Source organism: Artemia franciscana, chromosome 11, assembly GCF_032884065.1.
Source record: "Artemia franciscana chromosome 11, ASM3288406v1, whole genome shotgun sequence".
Taxonomy (NCBI): domain Eukaryota; kingdom Metazoa; phylum Arthropoda; class Branchiopoda; order Anostraca; family Artemiidae; genus Artemia; species Artemia franciscana.
Window position 1 is genome coordinate 11,762,707 of NC_088873.1, and position 20,683 is coordinate 11,783,389.

Here is a 20,683-nt window from a genome sequence, read left to right on the forward strand (position 1 = left end):
CAGAACTTTTGGTAGTAGTTTTTTGCACGAAACTTCATAATTTTCAAGTAAATAAAAGAAAAATCTTAGATTGTCAGGGATTTCAAGAATGAATAGACCTAAAATGTGTCTAAAGCGGGGGGAGGGCAAAATATTTTAATTTTGATGTTCTTCGTACTTCAAAAGTTTCTCACTCTTCTGCCAAATCGACCCGTGGTTCTAAGTGCACTGCGTTTCAAAATGGCACCAGAACAAGCTTTTTTTAACTTTCTAAGGAAAATTTTATGGGCATTATTTACATTATCTGGAGGGTCATAAACATAGAAAAAATAGAATTGGAGGCGGGAGGTGCGAGGCTACAAGAAGGACCGATATTTTCATATTAGCCTTCTTTGAAATAACTTTTTATTAATATTGTTATTCATTTATGTAACTCTAGTTTCAGATTCTGTTTTTCGAAATTATTTTAATTGTAATTATTAACGCATCTATACTGTTACCATTATTAAGCTGGTGCTGTGCTAAAAAAAAGATTGACAGTAAAAAACTACTACAGGGAAACACAAAAAGAAGAAAGAAGCAAAAAAAGAGAATTGTCTGAATCACGAAAACTTCAACAGATAAAATAAATAGAAGAATAGAAGAATATCAGAAACAGTATTGACTCACAATTGATATGATTTTCAGTCGAGAGGGAAATTTTTAAGGGGAGAAGTACTATTTTAAATGCTGCTAACCAAAAAAAAAGACAATATGGAGTAAAGCTTTTTAAGCGATAAGGTAAGCAAAGCACACCAAGATATAATAAAGGGAGAAGTTCCAAGCGTGAATGCGACACAATCGAGTATGCTGAAAATACAAACTATAAAATTTAGTTTACCTTCACGTGGTTCCGGGCTTAAAACCCTTCCTTCATGACTAGCTAAGGCCAATGGTCCCTCGTTAGAGGGTGTCCGCACTGGTTGCGGTAACCCAGGCGAAACCTGAGGTTGAGGCACATGCAACACCCCACCACTTGTTAGGGGCGTGTAAGAGGGCGACTCTGTCTCCCGTTTAGGGATCCGACCCCCTGAAAGCGAACATGAATTCTCTAAGCTAAGACATTGACACCAAACAATCTCTAGTATCTAGTATCTAATTCTTGACTTTCTAATAACATAAAAAGATGTGACTTGAACAACAAGAAGGAAAACAGAGAGATACAGATCATAGGTATTAGACTACCATAGCTTCCAAATAGTGCCATCTACTTTACTCGTTACTCTGTTAAATTCTACCATTTACAAATAAATGACTACATCCCTAGACCTTCGTCTGCTCAAGTCACATACCTAAATAGCTAGATTCCTGAAGATGACTAAAAATTGTCATTATAAAGCCGTCAAAGGGACACAACGCAATGACTAGTATAATTGAAACTGATAATAAAACATAACACTTAAATAAAACAACTAGACGAAAGAAAATCTAAACACAAAGTGATTTTTAAGGTTGAGATAAATTTTACTTTCAAGTTAGATCTAAGCATGCAATTTTAAAATAGTATCTTAGCAGTCATGGGTAGACTTTACCTATGACATTATTAACGTCACCTTGAAAAGGCGGTTCAAACCCGAAGTGTCATCAATCATGTTCCTTAATAGGAATAGGGTTCATTTAAGAAATAGGTTCAGTCAAGCACATGTGTATTCAGAAAAATGTTTTCAGTAAAGCATAAGTTTTGTTTAATTCTAGAAATATAGTTACTTGTAGAAATAAGCTTACTTAAGCTATTTTATCAATTCAGCTAAGGTCAAAGAGGGGATAGTATAACCACTTCATAGACTTCGCCAATCGATTTATTTGGGACAATACCCATAGACAGTCAGTTAAACGCAAAACAGGGGTAAATAAAAGCATTGTGTTATAAAAGAGGGGGGAAAAGCAATGTGTTATGAAAAGGAACATTGATTGGATTTATATCAGTGAACTGGACAGAACTATCTGAACCGGACTGAACTGTCACGTGGACTTATGTCACTCGATTTTATCCATGAAGTTTTGAAGTTTCTCTCAAAACAAAAGTTGACCGCATATTTTAATTGGCCATGTTTTTAGTATAGATTACCCATATTTGTTTGATACCTATCTTATGTCTACAGGCGACATCATTCGTATCTAATACCTGTCTACTGGTGAAAGTTTAAGTTAAAAAAAGGGGATAAAACGAAATTAGATTAAAATGAAATACTACGTAGGATAGCAAAAGCTAAACTTGTTTTTGGCTTTACTCTTCGTTACGAGAATTTATTATCACATAAAACTTGAGAGATGGCAGTTAAATCAATAGACTTACGTCGCAATGTTTTGATGAATATAATACGAATGATGTCACTTTAAAAAAAGAAGGGTATTTTAAGATTTTAAATACATCAACCATACAACCATTTAACCATACAAAGATTAACCATTTAAACACGTACAACAAGTTAAGCAAACATCTCAAATAGAGTGAAGAGAGCGGCTTTTTTTCTTCTTTTTTTTTACTATAAAAAACGATTTATATCCACGTTATATAGTTGTGTTTTTAGAGGCAAAACTTGAGTGACAAATCATTTCTTTTTTAAAACCTATTGCAAAGAAATATTTTACAAAAATCAATTGAGAATAGAAACAAAAGGCTTATTTTCTAGGTTTCATATTTGTTTGCAAGAATGATTGAGAGAGCATAGGAAGTGGCTTTAAAATGGTAGGCCAATTCATACTTCCAAATCATTACTTTAATTTTTCTAAGACTATGTTTAATAACTAGCTAAATCAGAGCCTACTATAACTAAACTATATTTTTATATCGACGATTCCACACCTTAATGCTTTAAGCTCGAATAAAACAAATTTTTGGCAGAGGCCAAATTATTTCTCATCGATTGACACTCTAACTGAATTAAGGCCCACTCACACTAAGGTTTTACTCATACCAAGATTTGGCTAGCTTTAATCTGAGCCCATCAGATTTTCCCAAAATTTTCTGATTGGCTGAATGATTCTGTGAAACATTCTGATTGGCTCAAATTAACGCTAGCTAAATCCGAGCATTATTAAAATCTTATTGTGAATTGTAGTTTACTTAGTTTACTTCACTTTACTTAGTTTACTTAGAGAACCGCATGAGTGATAGAAAAAAAATAAATGAAGCCAATTAAGACTATTTCTGAGAGTAGAGTTTGATAAATTACTTTTGGGAAAGAAACAAGTTCGACAAGGAAACCCGAACACTTGAGAAAAGAGAAATTTCCAAAGGCTTATAATTCACGAAGTACTTTTATCAGCCCCGAAAAGGTGAACCAGCTGAGATTTCAACTAATAAAAATCTCTGGAACTTTAATTCACCAAGCTAAACCTTAACAAAACTTAAAAAGAATTCTCTGGAAAGCAACTATCGACCCTAAATTAATAGTATTATTAATAGTAATTAATAGTAGACAATGAATAGTAAAACAAAAATTAACAGTAAGACGAATAATAGTAGAAAAGCATTTCTTTTACAGTCACGACTGATCCAGACAACAACTGACCTAAATTGATGACACACAATTTAACACACAATTTAACACAACATCAAGAAACCTGAGGTCGGTATATCTTGCGCTATTTCCGCACTTGGGAGGAGATAAAAAAAATGTAGCCATATGATTAGACCCACCAGGAAAGGGTTAAAATCCTAACTGCTCTAAAATCGGGTTTCTTGACATGCGTCTTTTCGCTGAGTACGGCAATGGAGGTAGGGTATCGTCGATATACTAGTTAAATCACAAAATTATACGGTACAGGACAAACACTGAACGAACATCAAACATTATGGCCACTTACCGTGATCCATTTCGGAATGCCAGGACTGCTGGCTCGAAAGCGAGGCCGGACTTTGTCCATAATAGCTCAAATCTGCTGCAGTTTTCATTGCATTGACAGAACCACCATGAGTCAATTCCATACCCTCATCGTCGGCTGAACTTAGACGGCGAATTCTCTTTAAACCTCTTGGGTCTATTGGACTTGGAGAGCCTCTGTGCAGAGGAAGCGGTCCAGTTATTAGTGAGCCTGAAGTTAAAGAAATTCTTAGTAGGAACAATTTGATTTAGGCAAAAATGGTTTGGGTCATAAAAATTGGAAGAGGGTGAGCAACAAATTTAGGTCTATAACTCTACACTTAGCCCCCCCCCCCATTCCACTTCACCCAGTTGACACAAAAATGATCTGAAATATGACCTGTACCAGAATATGGCACACACCCGTTCGAAATTGCTAGGTAATTTTCGATCAGCTAGTTTTCTCTGTCTCAGGTGAAATCTAATTTCTATACTGATTATGTTGCAATGCTTTAATTACCAGCCTAAAATTACCAAGATTTTGCTATTATCACCTTTAGCCTCCAATTATTATCTTCACATCGTGAAAACAGAGAAAGTGCACGTTATATAACCAGTTTAAGGGATAGATGTTTCTAATCCCCCTCCAGGGGGAGGAGCTTGCTTAAAATGCTGAATGGAGATTTACGACCCACTCCCCTAAAAAAAAAAAAAAAAAAAAAAAACGTCGAAAGAGATAACAATGTTCAATAAGCAAATTTAGTAAGAAAAATACTTAAGGGATGTATTCGAGACTAATGAATGGTTTCTTGAGCGCAGTACCTAGCCGCTGAAACTACACACCTTAAAAAAAACAACAAAAAAATGAAATAATATAAAACAACATAAGTTAGTTGCATATGGTAACGTGAACGCGAGCACAAAAAAGAATGCTAAGAGCTGAGCTATAGTATAAGTATAGCCAGGATTGGCCTGTTGGGAGGGGATAGATAGCATAATTATGATTAAGCCATACCAGACTTGTATGAGTCAATTTTAACTTTCAAGAAGCAGGACTGCTGGGAGCAGTCCTGCCAGCAGTCAAACATAGTTTATATATATTTGTTTAATATTTGTAAATATTTGTTAATATTTGTAAATATTTGTAAATATTTATTATATATATATTTATTTTTATTTAAATATAGTCAAATATAGTAACTATAATCAAATATAGTTTTTCCGTTTTTTATTGACAATAACTTCTTATGCACACTTCATATGGTTTTTCTTACTCCCAATAAATTGTAGCGTTAATATTAATGAGTCTAAATGACTAAAGAAAACCCTATTTATATTCTTAAATAATCACAAATAAATACATATTTTTCGACTCGTAAACAATTTGGTTTCTCCGTAATAGGCGTGCACGTAAACTAAAAAAAAATGTACAAACTAATTTGTTTTATTATATATCTTCAAGAATGGTTACAAGAATGGACTTGAGTATAAAATTTAAAGGATCGCCACAAAGACGATTTCAGGCGATCAATAAAGATAATTACGAGGGAGTAGGCTAAGTCAAAATTAAAACGCTTTTCTCCTCCCCTAAATACAGCCCTAGATAGTCCTAGCTGTATTGAACTTTTTCACTTTCTATTAGTATTTATTCAAGATTTGTTGATTAAATTAGATCAAAATTAGATGCACTTTAAGTACCAAAGACAGCGAAAATGATGTCTGGTGTTTTGAATTGGTAAGGGAAACTAACACAACCATGTATATCTTTAAAAAAGGGATATCAGAAATGTAATCTTTAATGAAAGAGATCTCTTATGCACTATTGCGGTTTTTAGTAAAAGCGGGTACCAAATCAAAGAAACATGGCTGAAAAATCAGCAAAAATTAAGCCAAAAGATATGGCACAGTTTAAAAAGGTGTAGCTTTCCTCTGAAGGTGTAGTTATCTTTGGGAATCAACAAATTCAATGTTTAAGGACGAAAAGCGATGTCAAACATAACTGACTAGTTTTACTTTTTTACGACTGAACTTGGCAACACTGACAAAATCGCCGTGCTGCTTTACAACTTCACAATTTTGAAACAACCAAAAGATATATCTTAGAGAATTCTGGTTTTCGGGTATGGGATCCAGGGGGTAAGCAATATTTTTATTTTGGTGTTCTGGCACTTCAAACTGAAAAGAATATTTTTACTCCTATTCCCCAATAGCTGAGTAGTTTGACTAAGGTGAAAAGTACAATTCCCTGCAAACTTCAGTACATAAATCTTTAGGGTATGCTTCCCACAGCTGAACATAATAATCTCCCTGTGAACAGTAATTTTAATAGTAAAACTTAGTTAAAATCGAGAAACAAGACCTCGGAAAAAGGTACAGGTGTCTTTTTCTGAAGTTTTCTATGTTGGGTAGGTGTTCTAATTTTCCCCAAGAATCATATCGGTTTTCACACGTGGGAATATATTGAAAGTCTTTGCATTTGATTTTTGGTAAGAATCAACCGATTGAAATGGAACCCAAATGATTAAACAGAGAAATAAAAGAGTTTAAAGACACTTTGCAAACTTTTAGCAAAACATTAATTATCAAAATAAGTTAAAAGTGTAAATGAATAAATCATCAAAATTACTTGCATAGCTAGTAGTCTTAAAAGATGAAGTAGAAAGGCAAAGAGTAGTAGTAGAGATCTTTGTTTAAACGAACATCGAAAAGGCTAATTCGACTTTAATTTTCTTGTACTTTTTTGAAGGTGCATCGTGGATATTCCTTATATTTATGATAGGTTTTAAATTTATTTAAGTAATTACTCATTTACAAAATAAAACACATATTTAAGTGAATTATGTCTTTTCATTATGGGGATTTGATTTGTGGTTTATTTTTGTTTGAATTTGTTGATGTGTGTATTGGCTTTTTCTTCACCTGATATTGTTCATATAATGTCCTTGATTTTGCTTCGTAATGATTTGTCGTTTCTTTATATTTTTCTCATCTTTTGCTCCGTCCTTGTAACGTTTTAGTAGACGGGTTTTTAATTCAATAAAAAAATAATACAGAAGAGAGGCAGAAAGAGGACCCATTACAATGACTCACTGAAGAAGCTTCCGCGGGTGACAGGTTCCCACCTGACGTGCAATAAGAGGGGTAGCAAAGTAGGAATGCTACTTGGCAGTTTTCGAATTTGTTGGTAGATTTAACCTGAAACTAACATTTTTACATGGTAAAAATGTCAAAACAAAGGTTATGCAGCTAAAATGTCGGTAGCTTTCGGAATTCTGTCGAATTCTGCTACTGGCACACTTGGAAGTTTTTCCACTACTTAGTCCCCACCCTTATTTATAGGGAAAACTTAATGCACAAGCCATTAATTTAAACCAGGCTTCACGTGTGTTTAGGGGCAAGGGCCAAGGCCTTATCAACGGGGAGAAGGGATGTTAGAAGATTTGGAACTACCCTACCACCTTTGAGATGATTTTCCGACCCGTAAACGTAGTAAAAATGCATAAAAACACATTTTTGTTGTTTTTTTTGAACCCCTCCCCCCGGACAGAAGTCCTGGATACAGCCTTGATTAGGCCTATATTCTATAGCCAGAAACCGGCCTCTTAATTAATTTCTATCTCCAGCCATTGATATACCACGTAAAAAATCCATACTGCATATGCAATGTGTCATAGACTTCAGTGAAATTACACCGAGAAATGTACATCCTTTCGGGCATTTGAAGGGTTTGTCAACCGGTCCAGAGTTTAACAAACGGCTACTAAAACTACATGCACTGTAAATTACTGCATCACTTTCATTTCGTAATTTTAGCAAATATTTCAATACGAGAAAAAATTGTATATACATAAGGAAACATATTTGTAATTGTTTCTTCAAACATTTTCTTGTAATTTTTTTCATAAAAAGTTTCGAATACTCTTCCATGGACTATCTCACAAAAAAAAGCTCAACATGAATATTGAAAAGCAAAAAAAAAAAAAAAACATTTTGAGTGCTAAATCGCGGGAGTAGCCAAGATTCCATTTTAGGCAGAGTAAATCCAACTTTGTAGTGGTTATCTTGACACTATTTGACCAAGAATTTGCACTCTTGGTCAAATGAGGGTGGAAGCGTCATTTACCTAGAGCCTCTCTCCTGGTGATATTGTAGAGTAAAACCACAGGTCATTTTTGAATACAATAAGAAATGCCAGTGAATTGGAGAGCATTGATAAAGAATTCTTTAGATATCAGTTATATATGTGTTGACTATGTCGGAAAAATAATTTAAAGAGTAACCTGAATATTTTAAACTACTTGTTTAGAGACCCAAATAAAAATGCAACATATTTTCCTATTCTATTGTTACTAGAACAACAAGAAGGTAGTGGAGGCATTAGGAGAGGGTTTAGAGATACCTGTGGCATGAGCCTTTTTAATGCTTTTTGTGTAAAAAAATAAGAAAAAAAGGCTCTTATCACAAATGCTTCTAGGCTTTCATATGTCCAGTAAAATAGCCTTTATGTGCTTAGGTGTGAGCGTGTGTGTGTGCGAGGGGGGGGGGCAGAAATTAGTGGACACAAGAAGTGGCTTACTTCAGTCACGGCCGAGCCACTGGCAACCCCCTAGCGCCTGACGGGTAGCGGTAAGCCAGGAACGACTGCCCAAACCAAACCCGGAGATCAATCCCAGTCGAAACATAAAGCACCTACCACGCCACAAGAAAAGATCCCTTGAGGAGGAATTCGAGTTCGAGGGAAGAATTTCTCTTCCTAGTTCTGGTTGGTGATGATTAAATACCGCTTACCACTAATGGCTGGTTAGAGGTGGGCGAGTCCCCCTTCTTTAGAGGAACGATTTTGCCTGCCCAAGCCAGTTTGAAGCTGGCGGGTAAGGTTCTCGAGATGAAAAAACAACGAAGGGCCTCTTGACACTATCAAGTAAAGATCTTCTAAAAAAGGAAAAAAAGAGGTAGGGAAACCTTATCTGAGTGTCCGAGGGAGCACCAATTGCTATATTTATTTTTTGGAGGGAGACAGGGGATCTTTGTGGCTTGAGCCACGACTCACCTGTGTGAGGCCGCTCATAATAATAAGAATCATGCTTTTTCTGCAGACATATTCTGTGAATATGTCTATTATTCACAGAAGCAATATTAAGGCCAAACTGAGGCTTTAGAAGCCCAGTTGATTAAGTCAACTTCTTCCAGTTTTTGAGGTTTAGTTATTTCTTAAAATATGGGCTGATACCGAAAAGCGATAAAAAAAATATTATTTTAACCGTTCAACACTGAATGCTTTGTTTTGGAAGCCGGTTTGAACTTGTCCATAAAAGTCCAAAAAGGTGTTTATGCATTTTTATTACGTTTTTACGAGTGCTAAGCAAAAAAAAACCTGAACTTTTTTTTTTACCAAACGACTGGGTATAAAAAAAGAAGAAAAAAATATAGTATTATTTTGCATATTTTATAACAGTTAGTTACATGGACATGATCAAATTAGTTTGTAAACTAAATACCATGTTTTTCAAGAACTGAAATAATCAAAATAGGATTGGGTATAAAAAAAGAAGAAAAAAAATACAGTATTATTTTGTGCATTTTACAACAATTAGTTACAGGAACATGATCAAATTGGTTCGTAAACTAAATATGTAAACTAAATTGGTTCGTAAACAAAATGTCTAAAAAACTGAACTTTTTTTTTACCACACGATTGGGTATAAAAAAAAGAAGAAAAAAATACAGTATTATTTTGTGTATTTTACAACAATTAGTTACAGGAACATGATCAAATTGGTTCGTAAACTAAATACCATGCTTTTCAAGAATTGAAATAATCAAAATAGGAAAAACAAGACTTACTGTCAATCTGTCCCAGATAGCCCCCATCTCGTGTGGTTACCAAGAGTGTTTGATGTTGGTCTTGTCCAGGCGGTGTGTAGCTGCTACAGTAATATGTTGGTGCTTCCAATTTTACCGGATTCATTGGTGCAGAAATGCCATTCATACCTGTGATGATAGAGGCTGCAAAATAAGCGACCGTGTCCAATACTTTTCAGTGTGAGTCACGTGTGCTTCCATACCAGCAGAGCTGTTCAGAGAGGGTTGGGCAACTTGGGCAGTCACCCCGAGCGTCGTGGCTGGGGGTTGCCCACTTTGATCTAATTTTTAACTTTGAATCGGCCATTTTCGCTCATATTAGAGCTAGAAGTAGGCACCGCAATTAATTTTCCCCTGAGCACCACCAACCCTAGGAACGGTTCTGCATAACAGCCATACTCAATTTGCAGTACAAAGACTATAGGTCGTTCGTCTAGGTTTCATTTTCTACCCCGCACGCTCCAACAATCGACCGAAACTTTTTGACAGGAAATCAAAATTAAATCGTGATTTCCATTAACTTTCTTGTGTTTATCTTATTTGTTTCGAAACTTCGATATACGTCATGCGTAACATATTAACGTGCGTAGGTAACGCGTTAAAAAAAGTTGAGCATTGCTGTTCAAACCCTTTTTATAGTAAGGGACTGCGCACTAGATTGATAAGCACAATACTGGAGGCATAAAAATAACAAGTCAGAATTGAGGACAATTAAAACCAAAGGGGGCTTAGAGAAAAAGGTAGTAGGGTCGGAGGTATAAAACTATTTAAACCTCCGACAGAGTGCACAGCCCCTTGGAACAAAATTTCCTCCTAAATTGGATTTTCACAAAATATACTATAAGAGGCAAGCGATCACAGAGTTCTATAGAAAGCAAGGCCGTATCCAAGATACTGATGCGAGAGGGAGGATAAAGTCTATTTGTGGAGGGGTCAAGCCAATTTATGGAGGGGCCAATTATTATTATTATTAATTTATTTTAATAAATATAACAATATGAGTGGAGACTGTGGAAGTCTTTTTTTTTACTAATTAAGTAACCGATAAGTGTGTATTGGTGTTTTTTTAAATTATCGGGGGGAGGGGTAAGCCCTAGGTTCTTGGATTACAGCCTTGAAAGAAAGATATAGATATCTATATAAATAGACAAGAAAATGAATATATTTAATAATCTATGCACTAGTTTCATTCCATCCCCTTGAAAAGTTGGAAACGATTGGCACCTCAATAAAGTGAACAAGTTTAAAAAAATAGATAAGAACCAAGAGAACACTTTCAAATGTTTTAGATTTAAAAAAAAACGTTTTGGATTACTTCCTTAAAGGATATCTAAAACATGTTTTATTTCGCAACTTTGGTTAGCCGTTATAGTCCAAAGTGATTCATAATACAGCCAACTATTACTGCACTAGGTCCGGAAGCATTAACTATTTTGGGAACTGCTGTAATTAATTCCATAAAATTTCTATTTGAACAGCTTAGGTTTCTATAAATATTCATATGTTAACCAGCCACTGATGACAGCACAGCCGTCCTGGCTGAGTGGTTGGTGCGCTGGCGTGGGAATTCTTGTCCAAGGGGCACGGGTTCAATCCCAGTTGTGACCAGTTACTTAGTTTGGGACAAGGATCAGTGGCGTGACTCTGCAAGCTCAGCCAGAGTCGACCCAGCTCTAAATGGATACCTGGAGAAATCTGGGGAAGGTAAGCAGGAAGGGTGTGTGAAAGAACAGGGTGGTTGGCCCCAACCCCCCATTGCACTTCCTGGCTGAAGGGTCATGAAACTTTAGTCACTGTAAAGTAAACTTTAAAAGTAATAAATTAGCCTTGTGCAATTAGTTTATTATTTTTAGCTTATTAAAATGGTGTCTTATACATATAAAAAAAGCGGTAGAAACTATTTGGTTAAATATAAAATAATGATGTTATAATTATTTTTGGCAGCGAAAAAGAATTACAGGACGTTATATCTTTCTTAAAAATTAACTAGGTATTAAGAAATAGTACTAACATACCAAAGACTTAAATACCAAATGTGTACATTCAGCTATTGAGAGATTAAAAGAAAGTTGTATTTAGTAGCTTATAACTTTCCACCGTTAAGAGCGCTCTCCATTTAGATCAGAACAATTAGGGGTGGGGGAATAAACTTTAGGGACCTGAAAAGAAAGCAAGTCTTACATGGTTTTATGTAGTGACACTATCAACCATTTCATGATATTGAATATATGCTTTTTGTGATATTGTTTAGTATTTTATTTAGCGGCTTTTAATTGTTATTTTACCTTGCCCATTTCGTACTGTTATTTTGTTTTTCGTAGTTTTGTGCCATATTTTTGAAAATTTCCCCCTTTTTTGCATAGAAGACACTTTTTTAAAACTTGATCCTTGTGTCCAAATTCTACGGAAACTACAGCCCAGCTCTACACTCTAAAATGACACACTGAATCCCCCGATCTAGTCCCTTAAAAACCTGAACGATTAGATTCTAAAAATGTGACTTTTTAGTTTACCTAGAAGACACCAGGTTTTTCTTTCAGAATGATAGATGTATTTAGAAAAAGGATCACTCACAAAGGGGCGACAGGGTATTTAATCCATCCCCTCGGAGAATTAAAAATTAGTAAACAATATAAATTCGAATATTACTTGGAAAACATCCGACTTATTACAGGCAAAAAAGATGAAAACTGCCAATTTTAACCATTTACCATTTTTGTTTTCTTTTGAAAACCTTAACATAAAACTTAGGCCTTGAAAGCCAAGCTGAAACTTCCTTCAAGGCCATATATGGAGCTAACCCCAAACTTCCGGAAATGTACGCCTGAATATAAAAAAAATTATACATTTTTAAAAGTTTTTCTAGACCCCTCCCCCTGAAAAAATCCTTTTACAACCTCTTCCCTCGAAAAAAATCCTTGATACGACCCTGCCTTCCTTGTACAAAAAAACATTATCATAAACGTAAATAACTCCGAAGATATTTTCAAATGGTATTTTCAATCCCCTCCTATAAATCTTAAATAAAAGCAAAACGCTTTTGAATGTTCGCAACCAATTTGTGCCGTATTGCTGCAGATCCGAGACACGTAAAGCACCTTTGTTCTGTGACTAAGCAACATAATTTTGAAAATTCCTTAAAAAAAGAAAATACACCTATAAAATCATATCCCAAATTTTCAACCCTCCTCCCTTGGTGAAAATGCTGATCCCCAAGATGGTTCGACATGTATGCACCTGCTAACAGTTCTACAAAAAGTAAAAGTAAAGTATCTAGAATTAATCAATTGCAGATTTCTGTCTCTCTCTCCAAAACCATCTAAAATCTTCCAAGAAGACTTCTAAAAAAGACTCCTTGGGAAATTTCTCTAAGAAGGAGTATCAGTAATACGTTTTCTTGATTTTGTGAACTTTTACCAACTTAAGCGAAACTTTGCCAGTGGGAAGAAAAATTTTTCAGCTCTGGTCCCAAGTATAAGTGAAAGTAATATTCGTTGTTGACCTATTTGATTCAACGGGCGATGCAACGGGAAATTCGCCAATCAAAGTGAAAATCTATTCCAGTCAGAACCTAGCTTAAAGGACAAAATTTTAATTTTTTTCAGAATCCTATATCTCAAATACCATACCCCAATTTCTATCATTAAATAATAATATTTCTCTAAATAGGAACTTAAGGGAGTATTCACAAAATTCTTTATACTGAAATTTAATTAAAAATGATCTAACAAAATATTTAACTAAACCAATTTATAATAGTATTGAACCAGTTACAAAACGGCCTTTAATGCTAGCTTCCAAAAAAGCGAAGATAAGCTTTGAAAACTTGTATTTATTTATTTATTTCTGTTCTCTTTGAATGAATTTATCATCTCACATCATTTTATTTATCAGTCCTGGTTGAACTTCGTTGAAGTAAGGATGCTAGGGTTGTTTTAAAAGTTTTTCTTTTCAAACATTTTTAGTTTATATATATCTATATATATAAAAATAAGTTGTCTGTCTGTGGATGGATGGATGGATGTGTGGATGGATGTGTCAGGTGACGTCACCTGAAAAAACTGGATTAGGTGACGTCAAAACTGAAAAAACTAAAAAAAGGCAAAAACTACAAAAAAAAACTAAAAACTAATAAAAAAAATAAAAAAGCTAAAAAACTAAAAAAACTATAAAGGTAAAAACCAATAAAAAACTAAAAAAAAAACTGAAAAAACTAAAAAAAGGCAAAAACTACAAAAAAAAAACTAAAAACTAATAAAAAAAGTAAAAAAGCTAAAAAACTAAAAAAACTAAAAAAACTAAAAAAAGGTAAAAAACTAAAAAAAATAAAAAATAAAAAAAAACTAAAAAAAAAGGAAAAAACTGAAAAATAAGCTAAAATAAAGGTAAAAACCAATAAAAAACTAAAAAAAAAGGAAAAAACTAATAAATGACGACACTCAAAGAGAAAGCGACCAGGACAAAAAACTAAAAAAAAGGGCAAAAACTACAAAAAAACTAAAAACTAATAAAAAAAATAAAAAAGCTAAAAAACTAAAAAAACTAAAAAAAGGTAAAAAACTAAAAAAACTAAAAACTAAAAAAAAACTAAAAAAGGTAAAAACTAAAAGAACTAAAAAAGAAAAAAATAAATGACGACACTCAAAGAGAAAGCGACCAGGACAAAAGGAATGTTCGATTAGCAATCAACAAAGCACCGGGACACAGGGAGTATAAATGACGACCAGGACACAAGTAAAAAAAAAAATTAACAAAACTAAAAAGAAGGTAAAAACTACAAAAAAACTAAAAAGAAAAAAAAACTAAAAACTAATAAAAAAACTAAAAAATCTAAAAATCTAAATAAACTAAAAAAGAAAAAAAAAGGAAAAAAATAAAGGAGAAAAACAAAACTAAAAAACGAATGTATATACAGACCGGTACACCGGGATACAAATGACGACCGGGACACAGGGAATATAAATAACGACCGGGACACAGGGACACAACTACAACGGGGACACCGGGGGAAACAGGGGGATATAAATGACGACCGGGACAAAAAAACTAAAAAGAAATAAAAACTAAAAACTAATAAAAAAAACTAAAAAATCTAAAAATCTAAATAAGCTAAAAAAGAAAAAAAAAGGAAAAAAATAAAGGAGAAAAACAAAACTAAAAAACGAATGTATATACAGACCGGGACACCGGGATACAAATGATGACCGGGACGCGGGACACAGGGAATATAAATGACGACCGGGACACAGGGACACAACTACAACGGGGACACCGGGGGAAACAGGGGGATAACCTGACAATCTATTTATATGCAAAGACAATGGGACAGCAAAGAATGTTGTATATTCGCAAGTTTTACGTAGTTAAAACCATATATATATATATATATCTATATTCACAGGTGGGACATAGGGACACAACTACAATGGCGCGTAACTATTATGGCGCGTAACGACTTACGCGCGCGTGGGGGCTTGGGGGGGGCGCGAAGCGCCCCCACCAACTAGGTGTTGGGGTGGCGCGAAGCGCCACCCCAACAGCTAGTATATATATATATATATATATATATATATATATATATATATATATATATATATATACATATATATATATATATATATATATATATATATATATATATATATATATATATATATATATATATATATATATATATATATATATATATATCTGGTGTTGTGCTGAAGACGGCCCTTGGACATAGGGCCGAAATATTCACTGAATTGAATTCCACTGTCTTGAGAAAATTTCCCTATAGTTTCTAAGTTGTGTTTGTTTGCCCTGGATTTTACCAGTATTAAAACTGAGTCCCATACATAAGCAACGTTTCCACAACTTATTCGGATTCAATCCTTTTTTCTTCTCAAAAAATTTGGAGCATCAGCAAAGAATGATGACTAGCCCTTTCTGCCTATAATATTTCAAAATTATTCTTTATCCTTAGCTTAAGTAGCACTGAACAGAATAAGGGACTTTTATTCCCACCGTCATTAGTTTCATTACAATATCTTCCAATATCTCCTATCACATGTTCGGTTCAAATCGGAAATCCATTACACGATTATAAATCATTTTATATCGAAAACACAACGAGCGTTAGGAATCTTACAGAATCAGCAATTCCCACCCACCGTTAGCAGCAGTTCCCCCTTTCTCGTTTTGATCTGAAACAGAGTGCTATATCTTTCTTGTTTGTATACACTATCTCATGTGATTGATATGGTATCTTTGGCGCAACCAAGTGTTAAGGTCCTTACAGGACTGGAAAGATGTTCCATACTTAACTTTGTATAATGGTAACATGGGAATGTATACATTGTCAGAATACTGTGACAAAATCAGTCATTTGATCAAATGCCTGAGGTAAGTACTAGATGTGGCAAATGTGTGGCATTGTGGTAGTAGATGGGTCAGGTATTATTGAATGTTTTGGTCGATGCACAAATTTGGCCGAGGTCCAAAACTAAAGTGCAAAAGAAGTTACTGTTATCATTTGGAGCTACTAGGTTGCAGGGGCGTCAAATCACTATTTTTTTCGGGGGAGGAAGCATTTTTTTTTTTTAATTTAGGTCTTATTTGATTTGTTTTCATGAAAATTCCAAAATAGGTATTTTAAAAAAATATAGAGGGGTGGGGGTATATGCCGTGCAAAACCTTCTACCCCAATCACACACAATTGGCGCACCTTCTAGGTTGAATTAAATATGATAGTCCTTTGATATTGCGTACATCTGACGAATTGGATGGTATGAAATCACCTAATTCACCTGTTTTCTAAGGGTCTGGGACCGATAAAATCCCAGACAATGATCTTTTCTTATTTTTTTGGAATTCAGCCTGTGTCTTGGCATCAGTGTAGTACAATGTTCACAATAATGATCAAAATATGTGGCAATCAAAAAATAGATGTGGTTTGGTATTTGGCCAAATACCATTTGATCAAATACCAAAGTAATAAGGTCGTAATGAATTTTTTTTTATATTTAAAATATAGCAATTAGTTTAAGAAAAATAAAGTTTGGAACAACAGGAAGGGAGGGTACCTTTTTCTGGAATGCATGCTTCACATTTAGCCTTCATAAAACAAGACGCAATAATATGATGGATTTGTTGTCTTTTACGGAACCAAGTATTAAACCCTTCACACTACTATAGAAAATAGAGTTTCTTAGGCTTAATAAAATTTACCTTTTGACAATCTCCAAAGCTCTTTAGATGAAAATACTCCAGTAGCTAAAATCGTATCACTGTAGATAACCCCATTGTATGGATTATGCGTATAGCCTAGAACGAAAAAGTCGGATCAAAAACTAGGAAAAACAAATTAGGGTCTCTAGAAATATCATTTGATGAGTTCATGTAGGTTCACTAAAAAGTATCACGCGAAAACTCCGATAGTAGCTTGAACCTAAACAAAAAGAAAAAAAAAGAAAAAAAAAAAAAATCTATACCTCAGAAGCTACAGTTTTGAGTGATCCGTTTTAATATTGTACCACACATATTACCAAGGATAATTACAGCATATAACTTGTTTACAAGCAACATGTATAATAGTGTGTATGTACTCGTAATGTGTAACAACCAAGAAGAACTTGAACATTCAAACCGAAGCAATAACAGGAAATCCTATAATTATTTCCAATTTCAAGCAAGCGAGCTAAAAGCATTTCTGGAAACCCAGAAATATTTCCTAAAATACATTCTAAAAAATATATACTAAATTGTTATTCCTAGTATTTAGAAAAATACGAGAAGAACAAAGGAACTAAACAGACTAGCAGGACATAAAAAACTAACAACGTCTTAAGGCACCCATATCCCCTTAAGTCACGGTTGAATGAATTATTCTAGCATTGGTAATCAAATAAATGTTCAGCAGCAGCTGAATCAAAAAGGGTCAAAATGTTATTGATAAAGTCGTTATGGACATGGTTTGAGCATAACAAGGTACATGACTGTAAAAAAAAAGAAAACAAAAAGAAAAACTTTAAATGACCAAAGAAATACTTTAAATGATTTTATTTCCATAGTTAAGTTGATTTGTGCCTCACCGCTATTTACAATAAAGGAACGCGTAACTAGAAATTATGTAATTCAATCCAATAAATCTCGGATCTGCCAGGAGGGTAACACTTGATCCTAGGAGGGTAATTAGTTTTTATTAATCTATGACAAAATCCTATGATTCCAATCCAAAATTCGTGAAAACGAATTCGCTTCTTTACCATATGGTTAAACAAATTTGTCCACTTTTTTACCATACGGCTAAAATTCCGTTTAAAACTTGACGTTTGTTTTAACAGATATTTTTCTTTTACTATATTCATTTGAAACCTATACTTTTAAATAACAATAAACAAGTCACTTTGGAAATTGAGATACCTATCAGAGCAACTCACCTGCTTATAGATAGCCCCTTCCCTATTGCCCTAGACACAAAACCCATTTTTTTCGTATGGAAATCAGCCCCCTCCCATTTCCTAACACATTCACATTGTTTTTTGTTTGTTGTTATGGTTTCGACTTAAACATACCATTTATAGTTACTTTATTGTTATCATTATAGTTATATACATGCATAATATTCGTTGGTCCATTTTTTTATATTCTTAAGGATGGCAAATAAAAGTATTTCGTGACAGTCTAAATACTTTAGCCAGAGGCAAAATAGGGAAACAGAAAGAAAAAACGTAAAAAAAGAAGTAAAAATTCCGTTCTGCTGTCTGCATGGTTTGTTTGGTCTCAAATTATTTTGTTTTTGCCTAGCGGGAAATAATTATCAACCGCAACCAGACACGACATCAATAGTCATGGTACTTTGTAACAGTAAATAACTTTGAATCTGTTTTTGGTCATTTTTTTCTTTTTTGTATTTTATAAGAATTTCTTATTTTTCCATTTAAAATAAAGAAATAGCCTACTTATAAAGTCATATGGAAATCATCAAAGTCATTTGCTACTTGAAAAAAGAAACAGCTTTCAAAGCACCAAGGACAGTGAAAATTAAACTGATAATAAATAATTAATGAAAATTAAACTAATAATAAATAAAAACTAAATAAAAGCGTTATCCAATTTTTGGCAATCACGGAGGCCAAATAAAAAAAAAGAACCAAGCGAAAAATCGGCAAAAAAAACAAAAACAAAAGGAGCAAAACAGTTCAGAAAAGTAAGTATAGCTTCCTTCCGAAGGTGTAGTTGTCTTTGGGTATCAACAGATAGTTGGGGTTTGGTTATGCAGTTTTTAACAATAGCGGCCGGCAAATTAAAAAAAAGTGAAAGATAAGATAAAAAAGCTAAAAACAAACGGAGTAAAACAGCTTAAGAAATTGTAGCTTTGCTTCGAAGTTTCAGTTGTCTTTGGGCACTGATAGTTAAATGTTTGGATTTTTACAGACGAAAAGCGTTTTCAAATTTAACTAATTGGTTTCGCTTGTTTATTTTCATGGTTCAGCATGGCAACACTGACGAAAATGTTGCAATGCCCTAAAAACAATAAATCTTCAGTTCATTTTTGAAATTCATTCTTTTTTTTCGTTCCTTCTTCCGTGGATTAGCCACTTCAAAAAAGCAAAAAGAAGTGAAATAGTCAATATACACTATAAGAGAAAAGGTTAGCTATAGATAGTGGTGATTCTGGTTTCTCTTGCGTCCGGGGCAAAATCTTGATTAGTGCCCCACTCCTCCTGTCTCCCACGAAATTTTCAGGCCAAATTTTAACATAATTTTTATTAATAAAATTTTGATTAACACAATCATTTTCAATTTATTAATTAATAATTTTTAATTTATTTTTATATCTTTTAATGCTTGGGCCTTAAGCCTACGTGTTATAGCGATAACACTTGTTCTTGATCTGAGTAAAACCATTTTCTCTGTCTGCACTCGGAGATAATTAGCTTAATTTCAGTGAGATGAACTACTATGCAGGCATATTTTAATTAAATATTTCTGGGCGGCCTGCCTTCATAATTCTCTGTTGTAGTTTCTATAATTTTGTTACTAAAGTATTATATTTTTATTATATTATGGTATATTTCATTAGGATTAACCTAACTTCACTTCTTGGGCGTGGTCACAACAAAACGTAAATACCCATTTAATTATTGATATTATCACTTAATTATTTGTTAATTTATTATTTAAATTATTAACTAACTAATAATTTATTATTTTCATTTATTAACTACACCCTCTAATATATTAATAAAATTTCAAAAGTTACAAAATGATTATAATCGTTAGATTTTTTTTTTTTTATGCCTCTAAAATTTCTGCGCCCAGGGCAAGTGCCTTCTCTGTCCCTCCCGCAGAACCGCCCATGGCTGTAGGAAGATCCGCTTCAAGCTATCAAATGAACTATTCAAAAAACAAGTCAAAGTAATCAAGAAAACGATTACCAAATGCAACAGCAAATTTGATCGCCTAAGATTACGCTATTGAATACTTGCTTACATGCATATAAGGAGCTATTTATACAACCTCACGAAGTGCATCATATATTCAACATTCCCACCTTTTGACCTACGGTGTACTAAGCGAATTAAAGTAATTAACACCTACCAACTATCAACGATTCATCGGTTGTACAGTATCAAAATACAGTAAGCAAAAAAAGTAATTTTGAGCATTTCATGGTCTAACGTCACATGGGCAAAATGATGACAAATAGGGTCTTTTGGGCAGGAAAACATTGAAAAGGAGACATCTAGGGTTTTCTTTTCGAAGTCACTATCGATACAGCACGAGGGGTAACCAAAATTATTGAATCTAAACCCCAGCCTTAAAAGAATACAGCTGAACTGTTTCACAAAATGTAAACGTGACAATTACTACGCAACAAAACTTAAGTTTACGACTACTTAACAAAATATAAGCTCATTGTACATATAGTCATTTTCAGCTGATGTATTTGAATCAAAACCTCTTTCTTTCCCCCTTTTCTTTGTAGACTCTCTCTCTCTCTCTCTCTCTCT

The 20,683-nt window shown here is 33.9% G+C and overlaps 1 protein-coding gene across 7 annotated transcripts in view; it reads right to left on the reverse strand.

Annotated features, from left to right (window-relative positions):
- Window positions 1–20,683, reverse strand: part of LOC136032811 (nuclear factor 1 X-type-like) — a 138,645-nt gene that overhangs the window by 31,727 nt on the left and 86,235 nt on the right. For 5 of the 7 annotated variants that reach the window (XM_065713209.1, XM_065713215.1, XM_065713213.1 and 2 more), the window contains exons 7-10: window positions 16,896–16,991; window positions 9,669–9,830; window positions 3,829–4,056; window positions 860–1,048 (exon numbers count right to left, since the gene is read on the reverse strand). In XM_065713209.1, the coding sequence (XP_065569281.1) occupies window positions 860–1,048; window positions 3,829–4,056; window positions 9,669–9,830; window positions 16,896–16,991 (675 nt within the window). The remainder of the gene's footprint in view (window positions 1–859; window positions 1,049–3,828; window positions 4,057–9,668; window positions 9,831–16,895; window positions 16,992–20,683) is intronic. The other 2 variants (XM_065713212.1, XM_065713214.1) reach the window with 2 other exon arrangements.